Source organism: Nannobrachium achirus, assembly GCF_963921795.1.
Source record: "Nannobrachium achirus genome assembly, chromosome: 23".
NCBI lineage: Eukaryota > Metazoa > Chordata > Actinopteri > Myctophiformes > Myctophidae > Nannobrachium > Nannobrachium achirus.
Window position 1 is genome coordinate 40,484,596 of NC_137830.1, and position 21,353 is coordinate 40,505,948.

General features: G+C 41.6%; 2 protein-coding genes across 2 annotated transcripts in view; one reads left to right on the forward strand and one right to left on the reverse strand.

Annotated features, from left to right (window-relative positions):
* tulp3 (TUB like protein 3) overlaps positions 1-7,591 on the forward strand; it is a gene marked incomplete at both ends in the record, with an annotated part of 31,850 nt that extends 24,259 nt beyond the window's left edge. The window contains 7 exons of the mRNA XM_080753977.1: positions 1,823-1,956; positions 3,622-3,813; positions 5,321-5,433; positions 5,659-5,776; positions 5,913-6,011; positions 6,913-7,084; positions 7,458-7,591. Coding sequence (XP_080610103.1) covers positions 1,823-1,956; positions 3,622-3,813; positions 5,321-5,433; positions 5,659-5,776; positions 5,913-6,011; positions 6,913-7,084; positions 7,458-7,591 — 962 coding nt within the window. The remainder of the gene's footprint in view (positions 1-1,822; positions 1,957-3,621; positions 3,814-5,320; positions 5,434-5,658; positions 5,777-5,912; positions 6,012-6,912; positions 7,085-7,457) is intronic.
* Positions 7,592-10,101: 2,510 nt separating this feature from the next.
* trim35-14 (tripartite motif containing 35-14) lies at positions 10,102-17,371 on the reverse strand. The gene is made up of 7 exons (XM_080754121.1): positions 17,351-17,371; positions 13,985-14,443; positions 13,707-13,802; positions 13,390-13,620; positions 13,286-13,308; positions 13,070-13,188; positions 10,102-12,870 (listed from the first exon to the last, which is right to left on the reverse strand). The coding sequence occupies exons 2-7, from the start codon at positions 14,402-14,404 to the stop codon at positions 12,326-12,328; spliced, it is 1,434 nt and encodes a 477-aa protein (XP_080610247.1). The 5' UTR covers positions 14,405-14,443; positions 17,351-17,371; the 3' UTR covers positions 10,102-12,325.
* Positions 17,372-21,353: the final 3,982 nt, after the last annotated feature.

The following is a 21,353-nucleotide window of genomic DNA, read 5'->3' on the forward strand; positions in this document are numbered from 1 at the left end:
TTTTTCAAAAATAGCAGATCTACAAGCTCGCAGCGCGGCACTCGGTGCCGCGCTGTGAGCTTGTATATCTGCTATTTTTCACTGGTTAAAGCATTCAATAATTCTAGGCCTAAATGGGTTAAATCGTCACTGCAGAGAAGGGGGAGGGCATTATCAACAGACAGACTGCATTTCAAATTGACCTGCTCACACCGGAGGTAGGAGGGTCCATCTGGTAGCCGGAAGGTTTCTTGTTCGATTCCCGGCTCCTCCTGGATGCATGTTGAGTTTTTAGCAGGACGTTGAACTGCTCCCGATAAGCAGGTTGGTGCCTTGCATGGTTGCCTCCCCCCATCTGCGTGTGAATGTGTACGGCATTAGCATATCTCTGCTGTCGCGCCAAAACCAGCTAACTCCAAAATGTTCATTTTTTTCATTTTCAATATTTTTTTAACCAACACACAGACTTAAATGGTGTTCAATAGTACAGATTTATGAAAAAGAAAGGTGGGCCAAACGGGTGGAGTTGGCTGGTTTGGTAGACAGTGTGGGATGGAGTTAGGAGGTTTTATTGGTCCAATATTTATCACCATCACGCAGACGTAAAGGGTGTTCAATAGCACAATATAATGTCTAATGGTGTATCTGTGTCATTGTGATGTGTGTGAATGTACATTGTTAAGCGCATTGAATGGTCGAAGAAACTAGAAAGGCACTATATAAATGCAGTCCATTTACACCCAGAATGTGGTTGGTCATGTCCATTCAAGAGTGTAATAAGAGCACCAGCACTGTCACTCTGACTGTCCCCCTTAACACTTTGTCCAAGCCTCTCAGGAAGCAAAAGGAAATGGGAACGGGAGGACATTTTTAAGTACATTCATATTTGATGACCCTATTTGATAAAAAATCCTTTTCAGTTTTTTCTTATGACAAATTATATGAATAGCAGATCTACAAGCATCTGAGCACATGTGCCCATGAAGACGTACCTAAATTAGGGACGCCTTCCTCTCTTTGAGGCGTAAAAAGGCTGCATGCAGGCTGTGACGGGCATTTTAGTGGGCAGACAAATTTGGGGGCTTGAATAGTGAGCAGGGCGCCAGCTGCCAATTCAAGTCATCTTTTCTTTCTTTCTATGGTCAACTGACTGCGGGTTGTTCATTTACTTTTAAATCAAGCGATCGCCCCGCTCTAATAGATCTGAACTCAGTCCTGTGATCAAGAAATCGAATTTCTTTGTTTTTATATACATAAATATTCTGGAATTAACTCTTCAATAAATGAGCCTGCAAATGTAGAAGAAAAGTGAAAACCACCTTAATTAATTGACCATATTTATAGATCTACCATTTTACTCGTACTTTCTACCACAGATATAAAAAGCTAGATACCTCATCCGCCCCTGCAGTTCATTGGCGCGACTGGTAAAACAGGACTGGCGGAAGTGTGGAAGGCACTCTGCCACTCAAAGTGACTACTGACCAATCACAGCGTGTCTTTTCCAGCTTTATTGGCATTTTATTGGCATTTTAGTTACAAACGTTCGCTTTGAAAATACATATAGCCAAAGATTTGCACACATTTTCACAACTTTTTCAAAAATAGCAGATCTACAACCTCGCAGCCAGGCTAGCCCCGTCTAAGATTGGCCTACCGAATGCCGCCTTCTGTGACGCACAAGGAAGCGTCCTTCAGAATTCAGGAAGCTTGCCTTAAAAATTCCAGTACTCTTTTACCAACTCCTCAGAACCGGAGGAGGCGTCTACCTATAGCTATGCTTTCTACTCCCATCCCTGAATAAATGTGTAGTAAGCGCACAAGCCTGTTCTCCTTCCCCCAGGTCTGTCTGGCAGTATGAACTACGAGGAGACCAGTGAGGATGAGGAGGATGGAGTGGAAGAACGGACATGCTCCCTGTCGCCTAATGCAGACGCCACCAGGCCCGCCTCGGCCTCAAGCATCAAGTCCAACTCGGTATGTAGCCCAATACCTCCCACAGAAACCTTTTGATGTCTTAACCCTTTAAAGGGTCATTCGGGCAAGATAAAGATAACGATAAAAAAATATCGTTCTCAATAGGGATGTGAAATAAAATCGATTTTCGACTCACTGTGACTCCAAAAATATGAGTTGTTTTTTTATTATTATTATTATTTTTTTAAGTCTTTCCCCCAAAAATGTTTTAATCGCTTGTTCAAAAACGTTATAAGCGTTAATGTTTTCCAAATTTGAGAAGATGGGTTGTTAAACATTAATACTAGGGGTGTAACGATACATTTTAATAGCGATTCGATACATATCACGATACATGATTGACGATACGATACATGGACGATTTTGGTTCATTCATGGCGATACGGTACGATTCGATTCAATGATTTAAAATCGATATAGTAACTATTTAGCAAAGAAATTAAATCTATGTGAAAGTTGGGATAGTGCATGTTTTTAAGGGAAACATGTATTATTATGGATATAAATAAGTAAACACTGTGGTTATCTGCCAAATACATGGACATTGTATATTGACAAACCTGCACCTTGACATGAACCCAGAGATTACACACATTTATCGATAGACCAGTGTAGCTATATGGAATGGAAAAGTAATTAAACCCCTCCTTTTAATTTTTTCTTCTTAACTCTCCTACTGCCAGATCATTTATTTATTTATTGGGTCTGGTGCCATCAAAAAGCGGCTTACCTTTGCGACGTTATAGTAGATAGACAGACAGACAGACATTTATTTATTTTTTTTAATTTTTTTTGGTTGTGCAATAGTGCACTTTGGTCTGCCAGGCAGCAGAGGGCGGCGTCATGCGAGAATGAATGTGAATTTGCCTGTTATGTGTTGAAGAAGAAGAAGACCAGTCACTGGCCACAGAGCCTTACAGCCAGAGGAAATCAACAAGGAAGTGAATTGTTCTCCGTTGATCTAACGCATAATGGATTTTTTACACCATCACCGCGGAAAATGTGTTTACAGTAGACGGCCGCGCGACCCCTCATCAGCTTACAGTCATCAGACGAACGAACCGAACGAGCGCCGTATTGGCGGAGAGGTCTTGCGAAATCGGGCGAACGTGAACGTTCAAAGCGTTGGGAGAGTTAAAGGTGATACACCATGAAATTTCACTTTTCCTATTTTAAAACCTTTTTTTGGGGTCCCACTAGCACCTTCTATCCTCACAAGGCAAAGGTTAAAAGTATCCCACGGGTTCTCAAAACAGGCTATCCAGATTTGCTGCCGATTGTGACGTCATCTGCCGATTGTGACGTCATCATAAAAAAAATAATAATCAAAAAAAAGATTTTTTCAAAAAAAGTGTTTTTTCAAAAATGATTTTTTTTTCAAAAAGATTTTTTTTGGGGGGGGGGGGGACATAAACAATATGACATAAATACTTTTTAAATGCATGGTGTATCACCTTTAAAAATACCAAATACAATGCACAAGTAGGTAGTATCGATACAATCGATTCTTTGCACTGCCGATTCGATACGATACAAAATCAAACGATTCGATTCGATTTTAGCTGTTTTCATTTCGATATACTTCGAAGTTAAAAACGATATTTCGATGCAGTTACTATATCGTTACACCCCTAATGAATACCTCTGATGGATTGACTCCAGCAGGAGCTGGTGCCCCCCGGCTCGCCCACGGCAGAGAGCTCGCTAATCGACGTGGACAACCTGGAGGAGTTTGTCCTGCGTCCGGCCCCGCGCGGCGTCACCGTCAAGTGTCGCATCACCCGGGACAAGAAGGGCATGGACCGGGGCCTCTATCCCACCTACTTCATGCACATGGAGAGAGAAGACGGCCGGAGGGTGAGAGAGACGAGCCATTGCTCTTGAGGAGCATCCATGTAGCGCAGGGGTCTTCAACGTTTTCAGGCCAAGGACCCCTTAGCTGAGAGAGAGATGAAGCAGGGACCCCCCACTACATATCGTATGAAATTGTGCTGCAATGTTCATCGATTTCTTATACAGCTTAGACTTGTTTGACAGCACAGTATCATCTGTGTAGGTTGGATTAATGTGTATTTTCATACATTTAACCACTTGAACTGTCAATACCTACTAGTCTGCTCTTCTTTTCCCTCTACACCAATCCTCTGTGCCAAAAAATAGCTGCGAGGCATTGTGAGCTTGTAGATCTGCTATTGTTTGGCTAATGTTCCACTATAATAGGGATGCTAGGGTTCCAGTGATTAATGTATAAAACATGAGCCTATCACACAAAGATTTGGTGGCCCCCCTGTAGTAACTGTGAGGACCCCTTAGCGGTCCCGGACCCCCTGTTGAAGACCTCTGATGTAGTGCACTGGGACCCATTTGTGGGTGCCTTAATGTTTTGTCTCCTACATTTTGTTTTTAATTATTATTATTTCAAAACCTAAAAAAAAAAACATTCCCCCCCAAAAAGCAAAGATTTTCATGATTTAAAAAATGCAATGATTTTTCTCAGTAATTTCAGTGAACAAGAACCGATGCAACAAACTGTCCACACAGAGGATTGATGTAGTCCTGCTTAGCTACCTAGAGCCTGACCGTGCCCACAGAAAGCGTTTTATGAGCAGTGGAGGCCCTGAGTTCTTGCATGAAGCATTTATTGACGCAACATTCAAACCTTTCTATCACTGCTGTGCTTTAATGTACTGCATTCAGGGGTGTCACAAGGGGGGGAAAAGTGGGACTTACTAAGGCCCAAGGTGGAGGGGCCTTAATTATTTTATACTTTAGCTATTGAAAAATAGCAGATATACAAGCTCACAGCGCTCTGCGAGCTTGTAGATCTGCTATTTTTAACACTCATGGGGGGCCCGCAGTGAATCCTGTACCCAGGGCCCAGAATTTGGTGCGACACCCCTGCCTGCATTATTAGCTGAAATAGCGCCGTAAATGACTTATCAGGCATGGCCCGGAGAATCAAATGTGACATTGATGAGCGGCACTCCATTTTCAGCGTGAAGTGCCTTGAGCACTCCGCCCAAGAAAAACACTGGGTGCCAAGAACGCTGAAACGCGATGCTTGGCACTGGGAAAAGGAGGAGCACTCTTTACCATAGAAATGCATGGCAGTGAGGCGCTGGCAGCTAAAAAAAACTCTTTCTATGGTCTCTGTCCCTAAATCGCCCACCCTACATATCCCCAAAGCCAAACTGAGGCTGGGGAGACACCATATTCGAATCCTACATCTGTAACAGTAATTTAGGCAGACGCATGAAAGTAAGAAATTGGAACAAGAACGGATACAACAAACAGACAGAGGCTCTTCTTGAGGGTATGCAGGGATGGCTGATTTCTCTCTCTCTCTCTCTCTCTCTCTCTCTAGGTGTTTCTGCTAGCAGGAAGGAAGAGGAAAAAGAGCAAGACGTCCAATTACCTTATTTCAGTGGATGCTACAGACCTTTCACGAGAGGGAGAGAGCTTCATGGGTAAACTGAGGTAAAGCCTAGTGATTCACTCTGCACACAGCACACTAATCTCTAAATGTCAGTGGTTAATACTCCACATGGATTATAGTTTCAAATGTCACTTTCAAATCCTCCCCAAATTGCGTTGAGCCCTCCACGATGACCCAGTACCATTCTGGCATCTGAGAATTGAGTACCAGAGGAATTCCCTTTAGACATTCTTTCAGCAGCATGTCACCGCTGTGTGTTTTTGCAGGTCCAACCTGATGGGCACAAAGTTCACAGTGTATGACAACGGCACCAACCCCTGCAAGAACCCCGGGGCACTGCTAGATGAGAGCAACACACGGCAAGAGCTGGCTGCTATCTGCTATGTGGGTTGAACGCAACACACAAGTGCACACGCTCATACACATGTACAGTACACTCCATCTGTTTTTCCCCCCCTGTGTCATGTTGTCATGAAAGAGATCGTTGCCTAACCATCGCTGTGATTGTCCCATTCTGCAGGAGACTAACGTGCTAGGATTCAAAGGTCCACGAAAAATGACAGTAATCATTCCTGGGATGGACTTGAACTTCGAGAGAGTACCTGTGCGGCCAAGCAATGTGAGTCTTATCCTCTCCTGCTGCTAGTGTTGTGAAAGTATTTGTCAATTGTGTCAAATACAACCCTTTCATTAACTCATTGACTGCCAAGGCACGAGTTTCACGAGTTATTACAGTACTCCCAGGCTGCCACAGCCCGAGTTTCCCGAGTTGGAAGCCATTTTGAAAAAAAAAATTCTAAAAATGCCTCAAATGTATTAGGCATGATCGCAATTGCGAAATTGCATGTTTAGCCCCATAACAAACACATCTTTCAAAATGTCAAAAATGGCTGTTTTGTCTGACTTTGAAGGCTTGTATCTCATGAATGCCTGAACGGATTTCCAAGCGGATTTTTTTGTTTGAAAGCTGTTAAAAAGTACTACACATATGGTGCATGATCTAGGCATGGGCGTGCACGATCCGTGCACTAACAATTGATCCGTGCACTAGAAATTTGGAAGGTGGCAGTGTTTGTTTTGTCTGACTTTGAAGGCTTCTATCTCATGAATGCCTGAACGGATTTCCAAGCGGATTTTTTTGTTTGAAAGCTGTTAAAAAGTACTACACATATGATGCATATATGGTGCATGGGCGTGCACGATCCGTGCACTAAAAATTGATCCGTGCACTAGAAATCTAGGATAGTGGCAGTCTGGTACTTGGGGGCCATCTTGAAATGGCATTCAATGAGTTAACCACTCATACTTTATTTTGGGCATGTGATTATATTCAATAATTGTAGACATCAGGGAAACACTAAATGTGCTTATTGGAACCTTGATGAACTCCCTAATTATCAGATTGGAACCTTGATGAACTCCCTAATTATCAGATGATCACCCGTCAAAATGTGGGTGTGTGTGTGTTCATGTGGGTGACATGAAGTATAATTCGTTGTGTGGTTATGGTTGTTTTCCAGGAGCAGGAGAGTCTTCTGAATAAGTACCAGAATCACTCGCTGGACAGCCTGATTGAGCTGCACAACAAGGCCCCTGTGTGGAATGACGACACCCAGTCATACGTGCTCAACTTCCACGGCCGCGTCACTCAAGCCTCGGTCAAGAACTTTCAGATTGTCCATGACAATGACCGTAAGTTTCTGTCTTTCCCTCCTTCTGTCTTTTTTTTCTTATTTTTGCAGTGGGAGGCACTGGGTTGGAATGTATCACGTGGGAATCGGAATTTTAGTTTTCTGTGGTTTTCAACTTTGGTGGTCAACTTTGTACTATACATTTTTTCCCTAAAGAGGATATGCGCATGACATCAGCATCATACCAAAAAACTACTTTCTGGCCTTGACAGCCCATACATCCCAACAGAAAAGTCCTGTCTGATTGCATTAAACGACGTTACTCAACTCAACTCCATTTGCCACTCGATTTGCCATTCACTTTATGCATGCGCATACCCTCTATATTTCCCAGTCATATTTATATTTGTCATATTTGTTCTCTTCCCTCACAGCTGATTACATTGTCATGCAGTTTGGCAGAGTGGCGGAGGACATCTTCACTCTCGACTACAACTACCCCATGTGCGCCCTGCAAGCCTTCGCCATTGGCCTGTCCAGCTTTGACAGCAAGTTGGCCTGCGAATGAATCACCAGTGTTAAACTCTGAGAAAATGGTTTTATTTGTGGACTCTTCTGAGTTACACATGTATACTGAGGATTTTACTGTGTTGCACCCTCCCCCTTCGTCTCCTCACCAACCCCTTCTCCTGGGGAGGAGTGAATCGATTGTGCTCACACAAACACACTAACGCGCCTCTCAACGGTGTAACACATCCAACAGGACAATGAACAGTTGTACCCAAGCGTGTTTTCTGTTGTGCGTCTGCCCGTCTTGACATTTGTACAGTCATAGTCACCAGCAAATCTACCTTTGAGAGGAGTAAACCCATACTGGACCTGTCCAATGTCCATGACCCTTACTGCCTATTGTCATTAGCACCACCTCTAACAGGACTCGCACTCGGATCACACTAATGAACAGGTGTGAAGTGGAAGCAATACCGGGTGCAGGGGATGTTTTTTGGTGATGTTGGTGTTCCCTTGTTGGCAATGGATACATTGCCTTCTATTTGTAATTTTTTTCATACTGTCTTAAAGGAATATTCCACTGTTTTTAGCCCTGCTTGTGGCTGGGCTCTAAAGAAGGCGATGTCGGTTTGGTCCATCTGTTTCTCCACCACTTTAAGTCCAAAACATTTCTTAAAAACTGCCGTGTGAGGCTATGTCAATCGAGGTGTTTTTTCCCGGCTGAAAACGTCAAGGTGCGTGCTTGCCTAAAAACAGCACGAGTGCACGCTCATGCGCGAAATAAACGCTCAGTGCCTCATCATGCTGCTGGAGTTTCCAAAAGCACAGCAGTCCCATTGTAAACAATTCAAAACGGGGGGGAAAAACGTATTGGTGAACACACGGCCCCTTACTGATTCCAATATAGGCCATTCCTATAAAAATTTAGGCCAACATTTACATTTATAGTTATAGAAAAGTTATCTAAAAATCTAACTTTTCGTGAATCCAAAATATATATATACTACAGTATGGTCCCTGAGGATGATCTCCAACTATTTGAGTGATCCATGGCCTTTCCTTTAGCATCAACCTCTGGATAAAATATCAACTTTGCACATAAGATATCACATAATCTGTATTGTCTGTATTGATAGGTGTAATGAACAATACAGTACATGGTGCTAATTTCATCAACGCTCTCTGTATCACAGAAGCCTCGATTCAAAGCACCATAATATTGGCCACACAGACTGCCTAAAATCACTGCCTTTAGAGTGAATTCTGGGTATTCTAGGAGGATCTGACAGCAAAGAGCTGTCTGATGATTACTGATGTGTGGCAGTAAAATGTTAGTTTTCTTGTCTGGTATTGCTTGTAAAGTTAACACAGTTAATGTCACAAACCGATTAACAACCAGAAACTTGACAGTGGCGTATTCCTTTTGTTTTAGCCAGTGCATATCTATGCTTGTGCACACATGTGCACAAGATAAAAGGGAAGAGAAAAACCAAGCACTTGTATTACCTTTGAGTGAGACAAGCGCTATCATCAAAAACTAGTGCAAATACCCTGACATTTTATGATTTATAACTCTAGCCAATGTTTAACAATGATTTTGCCGCAGTTGCTTTGTAATTTGTCTATTTTACTCATGTTAAAATATGGCTGTATGTTTTAATCATACAGTAACTCATTCTTCTCTTACTTCTGTTTGCTGGTGTGGAAAGTGCATTATTGAGAATAGGATATATCTTACTTAAACTCATGGGTTTTTGTGTTTTAGTGAAACTGTTTTTAATGTTTAATTGTGATATTGTCTTACCCATTTGGAATTGTACGTAAAAGCAGAATTGCACAATGAATTTGAAAAAGGGATTTATCATGAGTTTTGCCTTAATATCTGATTTCTCCCAGTGATCTTTAAATATTGTGAAATATGAATTAAATTTAATTAAGAGTGGCAGGTTGTTACTGATATGCCATGATGTCTAATCCTTTCACATTAAGATACCAGACATTCAGTGGAGATCCCTAGATCGCTTTTGATCATGGTCACTTAAATATTGTCTAAACCTGGCCTTGGAAGGATAAAGGACTTTAAGTGGAGATGATGTTGATGGGTTGGACTTTTATGTTTACCTATTAAAGTATGGTATGTTCCTACTCGAGTAGGTCCTCAGGTTAACTCTTGTTTTTAACAGGAAAATGGCAAACTGGTTCCTTTCAAGCGGTTTAATCATGTTCAAATAGAGAATTGTGCCAGCACCCTACGATGAGTTGTTTTTCCCTCATTGTTTAAATGAGAAAGACAAATAAATCAAATATGTAGCAGTTTGAAGAGGCAATGGTTTGTATCATATATTTTTGGAATATCACATTCTTTACTACAGAGGACTTTGGTATGTGACATTCAATTCTGACATTGTGAACTCATTGCTCTCAATAAATGAATATTGAACCATTAAATTACTGTTTGATATTTTTTAATGATTCTTTTAGATCCTGAAAAGCTTTTCAGTGTAAAATACATTAATCAAAGTAACTTCAGAAAAGTGCAATTCAAATATAATCCATTAACCACTAGTACCATATCCTATATATCAGTGTTAGGCAACTGGTGGGCCAAAAATTGGCCCACCAGTGATGACATCTGGCCCGGCAAATGATTTTGTAATTAATGTACTATATCTTGACACTAGTCCCACATAAAAGCTAGTGATTCTCAAAGTGGGGTAGAGGGACACTCAGGGGTCCTTGCAGGGCTTCCCCCAGCTAAATTGTAGTTTGGACCTAAATGGACCCTTAAATGATGGGGACCTCTGTGACTGATTTGACAGCAAAGTTGAATAAATGTGTCTTTATACAGAGTTACTTCCAGTTCAAGTATGAAAGGCGGTCAACAGTTTGGTATCCACAGCATTTCCACTTAAATAGTAGACTCCAATACTGATAAAAGGCCAACAAAAACATGAATTAATAGTCGGGGGATATCTTCAGACTACAAATGATCAATACAAGTCTATACAAGTCAACTGTAACAGCTGTCTGTTACTCGGTCAAAATTTTAAAAAAAAGTTTACGAAAAATACAGTGCAGTTCTGAGTTCTCAAAAAAGAATAAACAAAACAAATGCCTAGTGTTTGCCACAGTGCCACTGCCAGGTACAAAATCTCTGCTCTGCAAATATAGTAGTAGCCTAACAGTATCAATCACATCTGACATTGTCTGCTACTCTCTGTGCAATACCAACAAGATTTGAAAAGAACAGATAAGTGCCATTCTCAAATGTAAAGGTAAAATATGTATTTGGCCTTAATTCCATTGCACACACACACATTGTTACATACCAGTGTTAATTTTTAACATAGTTAATGTGGCAAAAAGATGTTGATTGTGTATAGTCCATCGTATTTACTTCCCATCAAACAAAAACAAATGTGTGATTATCAGCAAGTACTAATCTATTTCAACCAATATGACAGGCATCTGTCAATCAATCTCCCAATCTTGCACCTGTGAGTGAGTGAAAAATAAACCCTTGATTCTCCCAACAGAGAGCTACGATTCATTGACAAACATGGCCACAGCTGCACATTACAAACTATCATCTTTTTAAGGTTTAAGAGTACCCTAAAATAATTCATGAATTAGGCACTGCAGTAATGGATTATTCGGCACTGCTTTGTTTTACATTATTTTACATTGTGGACAAAAATGACATCCAGGCGGTTCATGGTAGTCCTCAACACCCAAAATCAGTCCTCAGACACACAGGGCAGGCGCCTACAAATTCAGGCCCACAATTGAGACAGCGGTCTCACTTCGGGTAAGGGAAAACGGTGTACTGCAAGCCAGCCCATAGGCTGGCTTGCAGTACATTGCAAGTCATTGTAATTCAACTGTGGTTAGCCTAATATTAATATAATCCTACATGAATTGAAGACTATATTGATTTAAATACAAATATTTTTCCAAATGTTTGGACTGACTCTGCCAACATATCTTCTTGTTTTCTAAATAAATGATGTGTGTCACATTTAATTTGCCACTTGAATGGATTACCCATAATGCTAACAGAGCAGAGGGGAGAAGGCAGACAGAGAACCTGTCGCTTTTCAGTGACATCACTGTCTTTTCTGTAATGCATTTACGAGCGCTGACTTTGAAGATCCCGACATTTTCAACTACAGAGTGAATTCTCCAGGTTAGTATTAATCAAAAAATAACCTGCAAGACTCCGTTTGGAAGAAGCAAGATGCGATAATTTCCCGAAATAAATAGCCTAATTATACACGAGATACAAGCGTATCTGGGTATTGAAAACCACAAGGGATGCGTCCATGTCGGGAGTACCATGCGGCCACTTAAAACTTAAAATTTCCAATGCTAACACTTTTGACTCACTGATGAAGCATATTATGGTATGTTGTGGGTTGTATATTGCGATGGCAGTTATATCACATTAAAAAGGAGAATTAAACAAATGGGACACATTAGAACACAAATAAAATCCCTACAACCTCCGTATTCAACCAGTGAAATTACTGTATTTTACGATGCCTCTCATAATTGCATTGACAGCTGCAGTACACTGTTCTCCCTTACCCGAAGTGGAGCCGCTGTCACAATAGGGGGTGTGAATTTGTAGGAGCCTGTGTCTCTAATAGCTGCACACTTCTAATGTGGTCTACCCTGCCTCCAACACTGATTGGCTGAGACCTGCCTAGGCTGCTACACTAGGAAATAGGCTCTCAAGGTGTCATTTCATATCGTCTTTAAATAGCGTCGGTCAGGATGTATGGCTGAGGTCTTATACCCAATAATCAACTGCTTTCACAGAAATCTCCAGTGGCTCAATCTTCAAAGGGAATTGTTTGCATCCTACCCAGAAGTAAGGGAAGACCATCTCGGGGATGTGCTTGAAGGTGTAGATGTGCTTGTCGTCAGCTGTGTCATAAAAGCCCACCTGCCTCTTGTCACAATCCAGTTGCACTCTGATTCTCTGGGGGTTTCTCTTCAGGTTAAGTCTGGTTAAAGGCGAGGTACCTGCAAAATACATTTCGTGGTAGAAGTACACTGTATAGTAGCCGTTCTTCAGCACCGAGGACACTTTCTCTTTCCTCAGGACAGATTCTTTAGCCACGCCGAGGACCCAGGCAGTGTTTCCCCCAACTTCTACCTCCCAGAAGTGCTTTCCTGTGGCGAACATCTGGCGGCCCAGTACGCCTGTGTCCGGGTCAAATCTCTCAGGGTTGTCGGGAAGCCGTTGCTTGACATCGCTGTCACTGACACTGGTAAGATCATCTGAGAGCAAGAGCCAAGGGGCAGCCGTGTTTGGGTCCAGAGTCACCGGAGCTACAGATAACAGTGCAGTTCATTAGCTGTCTAACTGTAATGAATGTAATAGCGTTGTTGTCGTTCTGGTTCATTCAATGTGTTCTTTGTACCTTGTGAATGACTAATGCTCATGTTAGAATATGTTGCAACATTCCTCCTTATGACCAGGGCAATAACACTTTTAAAAAAAAATCTTAGTCCTATATTAAGCACTCACTGTAATTGACAACACTTTGCATCCTCTCCCACACAGTGTACTTTAGGGACCCCAGGTGTTCGGCAACATCTATTAGGGCTCCTGGAGTCATAACTGGGTCCTCCAGTGGACACTGAGCCCTAGAAAAAAAGAAAGAAAGAAAGAAAGAAATCGATATTTAACACAACTGACATTGCAACATAAGAGAATGAGAGAACCGACTAAAAGGCCACTCACCTTTCCAGTGTCTTCTTGCATTCCTGGAAGAGAAAACAAGTTCATCATCATTGGAAATAAAAAACTATAACTGATACAATCTGACAAGACTTGCGCCAACTTACGTTAAGGACAGAAATGCCCTGCGTATCCATCACCACCTGCAAGGCTGTGATGGACTCAGACAGAGAGGTTATATTTCTGGTCATTTCACCAATCCTCTGTCTCACTGCCTGAATCTTCTCCGCCTCCTCTTTCTTCAGGTCATCCACCTTGGCCTCTTCCGCTGCTTTCAGGAAACGGTAGAGTTCCTCAAACTCCTCTCGTGTCCGTCTCTCCACAAACTGCGCTTGGACCTGAAATGATAACCTTTGTCACTACAGTCTGGAAATCATCTACAAAGTTTTATGACATCTTAAAAAAACAACCACAAAAACAACACCTGAATGTGTGCCTCAGTATCCTCATAGCTTTTCTTCATGTTCTCAAAAGCCTCCCTCTTCTCCTGCAAATCCCTGATTGCATGCTTCATTTCCTCCTGTGTAGACAATTGTGGGCGAAATCAAAGTGAGCACCTGTAGCCTAGACACACTTTTGCATATTTTTACTGAGGATTTACCAGACAATAAGACAAAAATCACACAACATTTTTTTTTCTTAATCATCTTCTGAAAACAGTCACATTATTCTGTTAACGCGACGTAAAACCTTGATCTCTACCTTCATGTCAACAACGGCCTCTGCAAGTGGACAGCACTCGTGCTGTTTGTGCTTTCTGGACGTGTGGCAGACGATACAGATGGGCTCCTTGTCCTGCAGGCAAAATAGCTTGAATTTCTCCTCATGAAGAGGACATATCTCTCCTGGATGACAGTAAAGCTCTGCTCCTGGAGCTTCCGGTTCGTCATCCTGAATGTAGGCGTCACATAAGTTCTTCAGGGTCAGACTGGCCACAGGTTCGTCTGCAGACTCTTTCCTGCAGAGAGGACAGTCGCGGCCATGTCCCCGCGGAGACCAGTACTGCTGTAGGCAGGCTGCACAGAAACTGTGGCTGCACTTGAGGACCACTGGGTCTCGGAAGATATCGCAACATATGGGGCAGGTGAGGTCCAGTTCTGGGAGCGAGAGTCTACCAGCCATTCTTCACACTCACTGGAAACAGTTCGTCCGAGAAGGAAACTAGAATTAAAAAGGACAGTGGAAAAGATGTGGGCGTCAGACAAACAGATAATATATACAATACACTAACACAGCTTACTTTCATAGAACTATTCAGGAAAGCCTTCAAATTGAATATAATCGCAAATCAATATTGTATATATTATTTGTACTTTATGTATTTACATTTCAAATACTTTTGCTTCTACTCCACTACATCTCAGATCCAAACATTGTACTTTTACTCAACTACATTTATTTTAACACTTTATGCTTTGTAGATTTTGATTATTATAACAAAACACTTCAGCCATATATCATTTAGGGCCATTTGAAAATAGCCGATCTACAAGCTCACAATGTGTCACAACATTGCGACGCATTGTGAGCTTATAGATCTCAGTGACGTCATTACGTGCGCATCCCGCGTCTCTGACGCATTCACGTTGCCTAGAGACGCATTCACGTCAGTGATCTGGGGTCCCACGGACGCATCGCCTCCAGAGTCCACGTGAAAATAATTTACCACGTCGCGAAAAAATATATATTTTAAAAAGTCCACAGACGCCACCATTGTTTATGGGTGAAGGCATGCTACTGTACCCTACGTTAACACAAATGAAATCCGCGTAGAAAGTCTTAAAACAGACGATAGAACTAACGACAGTGTGTGTTTGCATGGTCACAGAATTCAATGGGTGCCTTAGTTTTAGCGTAGCACCGGGCCGCTCTCTGACCATAGTGGCACAGCGTGTTAGGTGATACACCAAGAAGGGTTCCCCCCCACCGAACGTGGGTGTTATCGGGTAAGCGTCACGTCATGGGCTGCTATAGCGGCCGGGGGCCGGGAGGTACAATGTGTCATCGATAGTTGTGTGCTTTGGAAGTGCATGCGTGCCGCGGAACAACAGTGGAACGCGTGAAACACTAAAAAGTTTGGTTACCTTTTGGAAAAGACAAGGGGAGAGCTAATACAATGGGCTATATGCAGCACGGTTGTTACATCATGCTCGGGAGGGAACACTGTCTTCGACAATGCAGACGGAGCCAGGCACTTGTCCATAATGCATCACATAAGACCCAAGTGCAATCAATAACTTTGCACGTCTGCGACTAGCTCTAGTCCATAGCGTTAGTGGAGTTCTCCTCCACTAACGCTATGGACCAGAGCTAGTCTGAGACGAGTTGAAACAACTCCAACGCGGGCTGTTGAAGCAGCGCGACAACCGTTCTCTTCCACCCACAGTATGTGGTGCTTGAAAATATGAATGATTCCATCGATAATAATCCGTTTGGGACACTCAAAATCACTGCCATAGAGTTATAATGTATCGCTCCGTGCGTGCGAATGAATCCGTAGCGTTGCCAGCGCGACTTCTGAGTCTACCGAGATCACAACGCGGTGCGAGCAGACACGGTTTGAGCTTGTTGATTGGGTATGTTTTTGTTGCGTGACACCGTCGTACTATGCATTATAAATTGTTAAAGAGACGGTACACATTTAGTTTCTTCAAATATTTTCCAAAAATAAAAAGGTTGACTTGCCTTCTGTCTGTTAAAGTACTGTATTTGAAGGCCCTGGTCAAATGTATTTAATGGAAAAAATAGATATGCATTTACTGTAAAAAAGAAAAAAAGAGAGACATGGAAATGTTAGCCTATAGTTTATAGTATAGTTTTACAGTAGGCTATTATTATTAATTCATGAATAGTACTGTAATTATATATATATAGTGTCTCATCATGTCTTTCCACAAAATAACAGAAAAAAGCTCAATAGTGGGCTCGATAAAAGCCCGGCTCGATAAGCAACATCGATAAGGTGCTCATTATCAATAAAAATTAACGAGCTCCATCCCTAGTGCTTCTTCATCTCAAGGTACTATTATAGTTTAATTGTTTCATTCGTTTTTGTATGTATTTTGTAAGATAAACAATGTAAATAACCATATAATAACCAATTCAAGTTAAATGCTGCACTTTGTCAAAAATGACATGACGCGTTGAATTTTTGTGGGACCCATAAAATATCCCTGGGACTCATCCGAAAGACCCTCCTTGGGTCCCGGGACTCATTACATTAAAAACCTATTAACATCACTGGATCTGACATTTTCAAAAGCTGTTTATACATTTGAAAACTTGAAATGGGACCATACTGAACGAGGAAGTTTACATTATTGTGTAAACAGTGCTGCTGTCAGTGTGAATATTCAGGGTGAAGTAGAAAGGTCAAGGTGTGAGCTGCTGTGATAGGAGAAGGATATCAAATGGAACACAACCACCTTTAAAGACTATTAAACCATTGTATATATCCCTACTCTGCCTGCATGTAACCTTGATACATGAAAACTCTTTTCACTCCTTTCACTACATATTGTGTTTTGATTGTATTGTATTGCGTACACTTCTGCTTTGGCAATGTAAACGTATGTTTTCTCATGCCAAATAAGCCCTTTAACTTGAAAATGTAATTGAATTGAATGTCATCCTACAAATTAGAATGTGAAGATTAATCTATCAGCCATATGCATCCAGAGAACTTATTGCTAACGATCTGGACTCTAAAAGACCAGAGCTAGCTGCACTGCACGCTAGCCTTGGATCCACAGTCTATGCTTGCATTGCTTGGATCACAAGGCGTTTCATCTGTCAGTCTTGTATCAAGGCGAACTGCACCACACTGCTGTTTGATATGAATAAATGACATTGATATGTAATCAATGTCATTGGTAAGTTACTTATTAAAACGTGTTTAACCCCTGTCGTGTAATTGACAACATGTACGATGTCTGCAGAGAGATTTTGACAAGCGCTGACAGCCAGGTCGCAACGCCGGCCCCGCCCGCTCCCCACGAAATTACATTGACTGTACACTAAATGTATGAAATAAAGTTACATTCATACAGAACAATGTCTGAATCGTACCTGAAATCGAGACTACGCAGCTGCAACGAACACAGCATCGAAAGCTACGCGTAAGGTTTTATTTTTCACCCAACTTCCTGGTTCCTCCTACTTCCTGCTGGACTACTCAAAGGAAATATTTAACTCTTTGAGCTCCTGTCTGTCCAGTTAGTCAATATGCTCCCAGTCCCCCACTCAATGAGTGAATAATATAATGATGCTTTGTAATTGTAGCCTGGCTGTGCCTGTGACTGTCCATATGGTCTCCGGCCATCCAACTTTTCGTCTCTTGGAGAGTTCCGACTTTCCGACGTGCAGGTTCAAGAACTTCGGTAAATGCTTTTTAGAAGTTGGGAGTGAAGTCATGTTGTAGTTCACGAACCAGACCTAGGCCATGAAGACCACAAGCAGCTCCCAGCTCACAGCCGTTGCCAAATCCTACATAAACAAAGCTCTAGTAATTTTAAAACGACATACACAGCAGTACCAGGTAAGTTAAAATGCACAAAATCAATACATCTAAATGTTAATTATAGTAGGCTTACTCAGAAATGTTTGCCTACTACCCGCAGTTCCTCCCCAGACGTGCGTGACAACAGGTGTAACCTTCTTATTATAACTCTATGGGTGTAACCAACACTATCACTGCCCCAGCCCAGGCGCTTCAACCTTGACAGCCTCTACAGTTTGACACTGTCATCTAGTGGCGACTGGGTGTAAAATATTATAGACTATTGTAAAACACATTTTAATTAATAAATGTTGGTGTAAGTGCTGCCGAATCAAGGCTATTCTATTTAATTTTACTACAAAAAGCTCAGAAACAATGATTAGATATTTCCAATTGTCATTTGGCATCAATTTCTACTGCTGTTGAAGTTTATACATAATACGTAGTTGATTGATTATCTCCACAAAGCCAGGCTGGGAGGAAAATATTATGTTTTTGCCCAACTATGAGTGTGTGTAGACAGCTAATCTCGGACACTGAGATGAAACTTTGCTCAGACATAGGCTCTCAGCCACTCTGCTGCACATGCACACTCAAATTGGCCTCATGGTGGCGCTATGACATGCTGCTTTCACGTTTTGGCCTATAACTCTAGAACTGTAGGTCATAGGCTACAATTAATACTACTAGTAAGACGCCTCAGGGCGACATGCAGAGCGAGGTCACGTTAATTCTTGTCCATCTGGCCAGTGATGTATATCGGACCAGTTACCCATATATGGAGACCCCTGGTACCGTACCCATATATGGAGAGTCTTCCTAGTTCCTCCATATATGGGCATTCCCATATGAAGTCCTGTTAGATATGGGCTTAATATTGATGACGTCAGGGATATCCATATATGGGCATAAAAGGGATTCTGTTAGAGTGCTTCCCATGACATCACAACAACATACAATCCCTTTTATGCCCATACATGGAGATCCCTATCTGAACCAGCCACACAGATATGGGCAATGTCTTGGCCATCTGGCCAGTGATGTATATCGATGACATCAGGGATCTTCATATAAGGGCATAAAAGGGATTCAGGGGAATACCCATATATTATGGATTTTTACATAAGTGATGTGTCAGGGGAACCACAGTGTCAGGCGTGACCTTCAGACAGAGAGACAGACAGACAAGATGTGCCGGTTTTCATAGTAAACATGGGACCTACGGTCGCAATTAGGCTACTACTACAGATTTTGTCCTAAACTCAGTTAACTCACATAAGCCTATTGGTAGGCTACACATCTCTGGAGTCATTTGATGAACGTATAGATTTTCATAAAAATCTTCATTCCTATTAGCCCTATTCACAGCCCGCCCACTCGGCAACTTCCTGGTGCTGAAGTCACGTTTTGAAGGGTAAAACCCTGCTAAAAGCCCCTAGAGTTAACACAGAAATCGCAAATTTAATGCAATTTCCGAATAGTACAGTATAAAATACGGCTAGCATGATCAAGAACACAAGATAGTAAAAGGCACAAAGCATTATAATTTACTTTACCGTTCGAAATAATGATTTGTTGGCTTTAAGTCCAGCAATTTCTGTGTTATTTTACCCTTCTAAACTGACGTCAGCACCAGGAATTTGCTGAGAAATTTGCTGAGTGGGCGGGCCGTGAATAGGGCTTCCAAAATTTCAAGAAGGACCCATGTTGAGTTGTTCTCATCGATTGTATTGTATTGTATTGTTATTAGGGAGTTGTGTGCGCACTACACATATTGTATGGTTTACGATCAGGTTTATTTTTGTTTACACCTGTAAGCCTTAGTGTTGCCCGATCACGTGATCGGATCGGCCGCCGATATGGCCGTTTGGCCGATATGGCCGTTTTTTTTTTTTTTTTTTCTCAAAAAAATATTTTCTGGGAGTACTGAAAGTTACAGGTAAGGTGAATGCGATATGAAATGTAAGCTTACCATAATCACAGTAATCCTTAATCATTTTCAATCATATTCAAGGGCTTTTGGAGAAATGAGACAGACAGAGCACTGCAGAGGGAAAGTGATTGTGTCAGACTCTGTGTCCAGCTGGCAGCTGATGCCAATAAGTAGTAATTGGCCCCTTGTTAATGGATCAAAGGAAGGCAATTATGTCTCTCTGCACTGTCAACTAGCTGCTACAGATGCATACTTTTCAAGCAGACTGGTTAATTGGTTCTTAACTTATTTTGTTTCAACTTTAAAAATGGCCAATGTTTTACCAGTTTTTATATAGTTTGTTGATTATTTTTGATGCTGTAATGGTCTATTTTATTTTATTTTTTGAGATATTAAACAGGTTTTAAAAGTCCTTAAACTGCCAAATTTCAAATGCCACACCAAAGGTCCGCTGCACAATGATTGAGAAACACTGCACTAGTAGGCCTATATCACTATACACTACTCATACGCTTTGTTTTAAATTTGTTGATTCAGTGCTGCACTAAGTGATAGAATGAATACATTTTTTTTTTCTTAATGCCTTGCCAAAAGATCGGATCGGGAAAGATCGGGATCGAATCGGAAGCAATAATATTTGATCGGTATCGGATCGGGAGCAAAAAAACCCTGATCGGGGCATCCCTAGTAGCCTACAATATAAATGTATATACTGTATGACCTGATGATGTGAAAGCAAAGCAAAACACACATCTTTTCCATAACAGCTGATGAGGGGCTAGCACTGTGATGTAGCAGAGAATAAGGTTGAACCTTACCATAGATTCAGTTTGTGTGATCCTTCCTAATTATGCCAGAGAACGCAACAACCCATTTTACAAAGAAATGGCAGAAATCCAAACAACCCCAAATTTCCGCCACCTGTTCTGAGTAGGCAATCCAGCCTGGCGGCCAGTGGCGGGGATCTGAGTGAAAATACAACACTATTGGCATCAAAATATACTTACTGTACCAAAGGTAAAATTACTCATTATGCTGATGATTTCGGAGTCATTGTTGTATTTTAATAGACCTACAGTAAATGCATTGTGTTCAGCACCTTAATGTTGCATCTGTAAAGGTTGGGCACATTTGAATTACTCTATGTGCTACTGACTAGCTTAACCTAAAATATAAATACATATTAACATTTCAGTTAACTTATGATATGGATTTATAATGTAAATATGCAAAGTATAAAGACTAAAAGTCTAAAGCTGTCAAATATTTGTAGTGGAGCAAAACTACTGAAATGGAAGTAAAATGACCTAAAAATAAAAAAAAATATTATGTGTGTTCTGTCCTATTTGAAATAATTTGCAACTCTAATTTTGTAACTCATTTTTCACCCAGTGCCAATTGCCTAAACTGTAATCCTGGGCTCTGCTCTCCCTCCAACCTGGGGAGAGCCCCGAACTGAGCTCATGCTTTTTTCTGTGCATGAGGAGTGAACATACCGCTTCTTATCACCTGACAGGGGGGAGTTTCCCCAGGAGGACGTAGCGTGTGGAAGGAAAACGTTATTCCAACCAGTTCCTTTCCCCTCCATCAGGCGCCCCGGCTGACCAGGGGGAGGCAGTAAATGAAACTATAAATGGAAA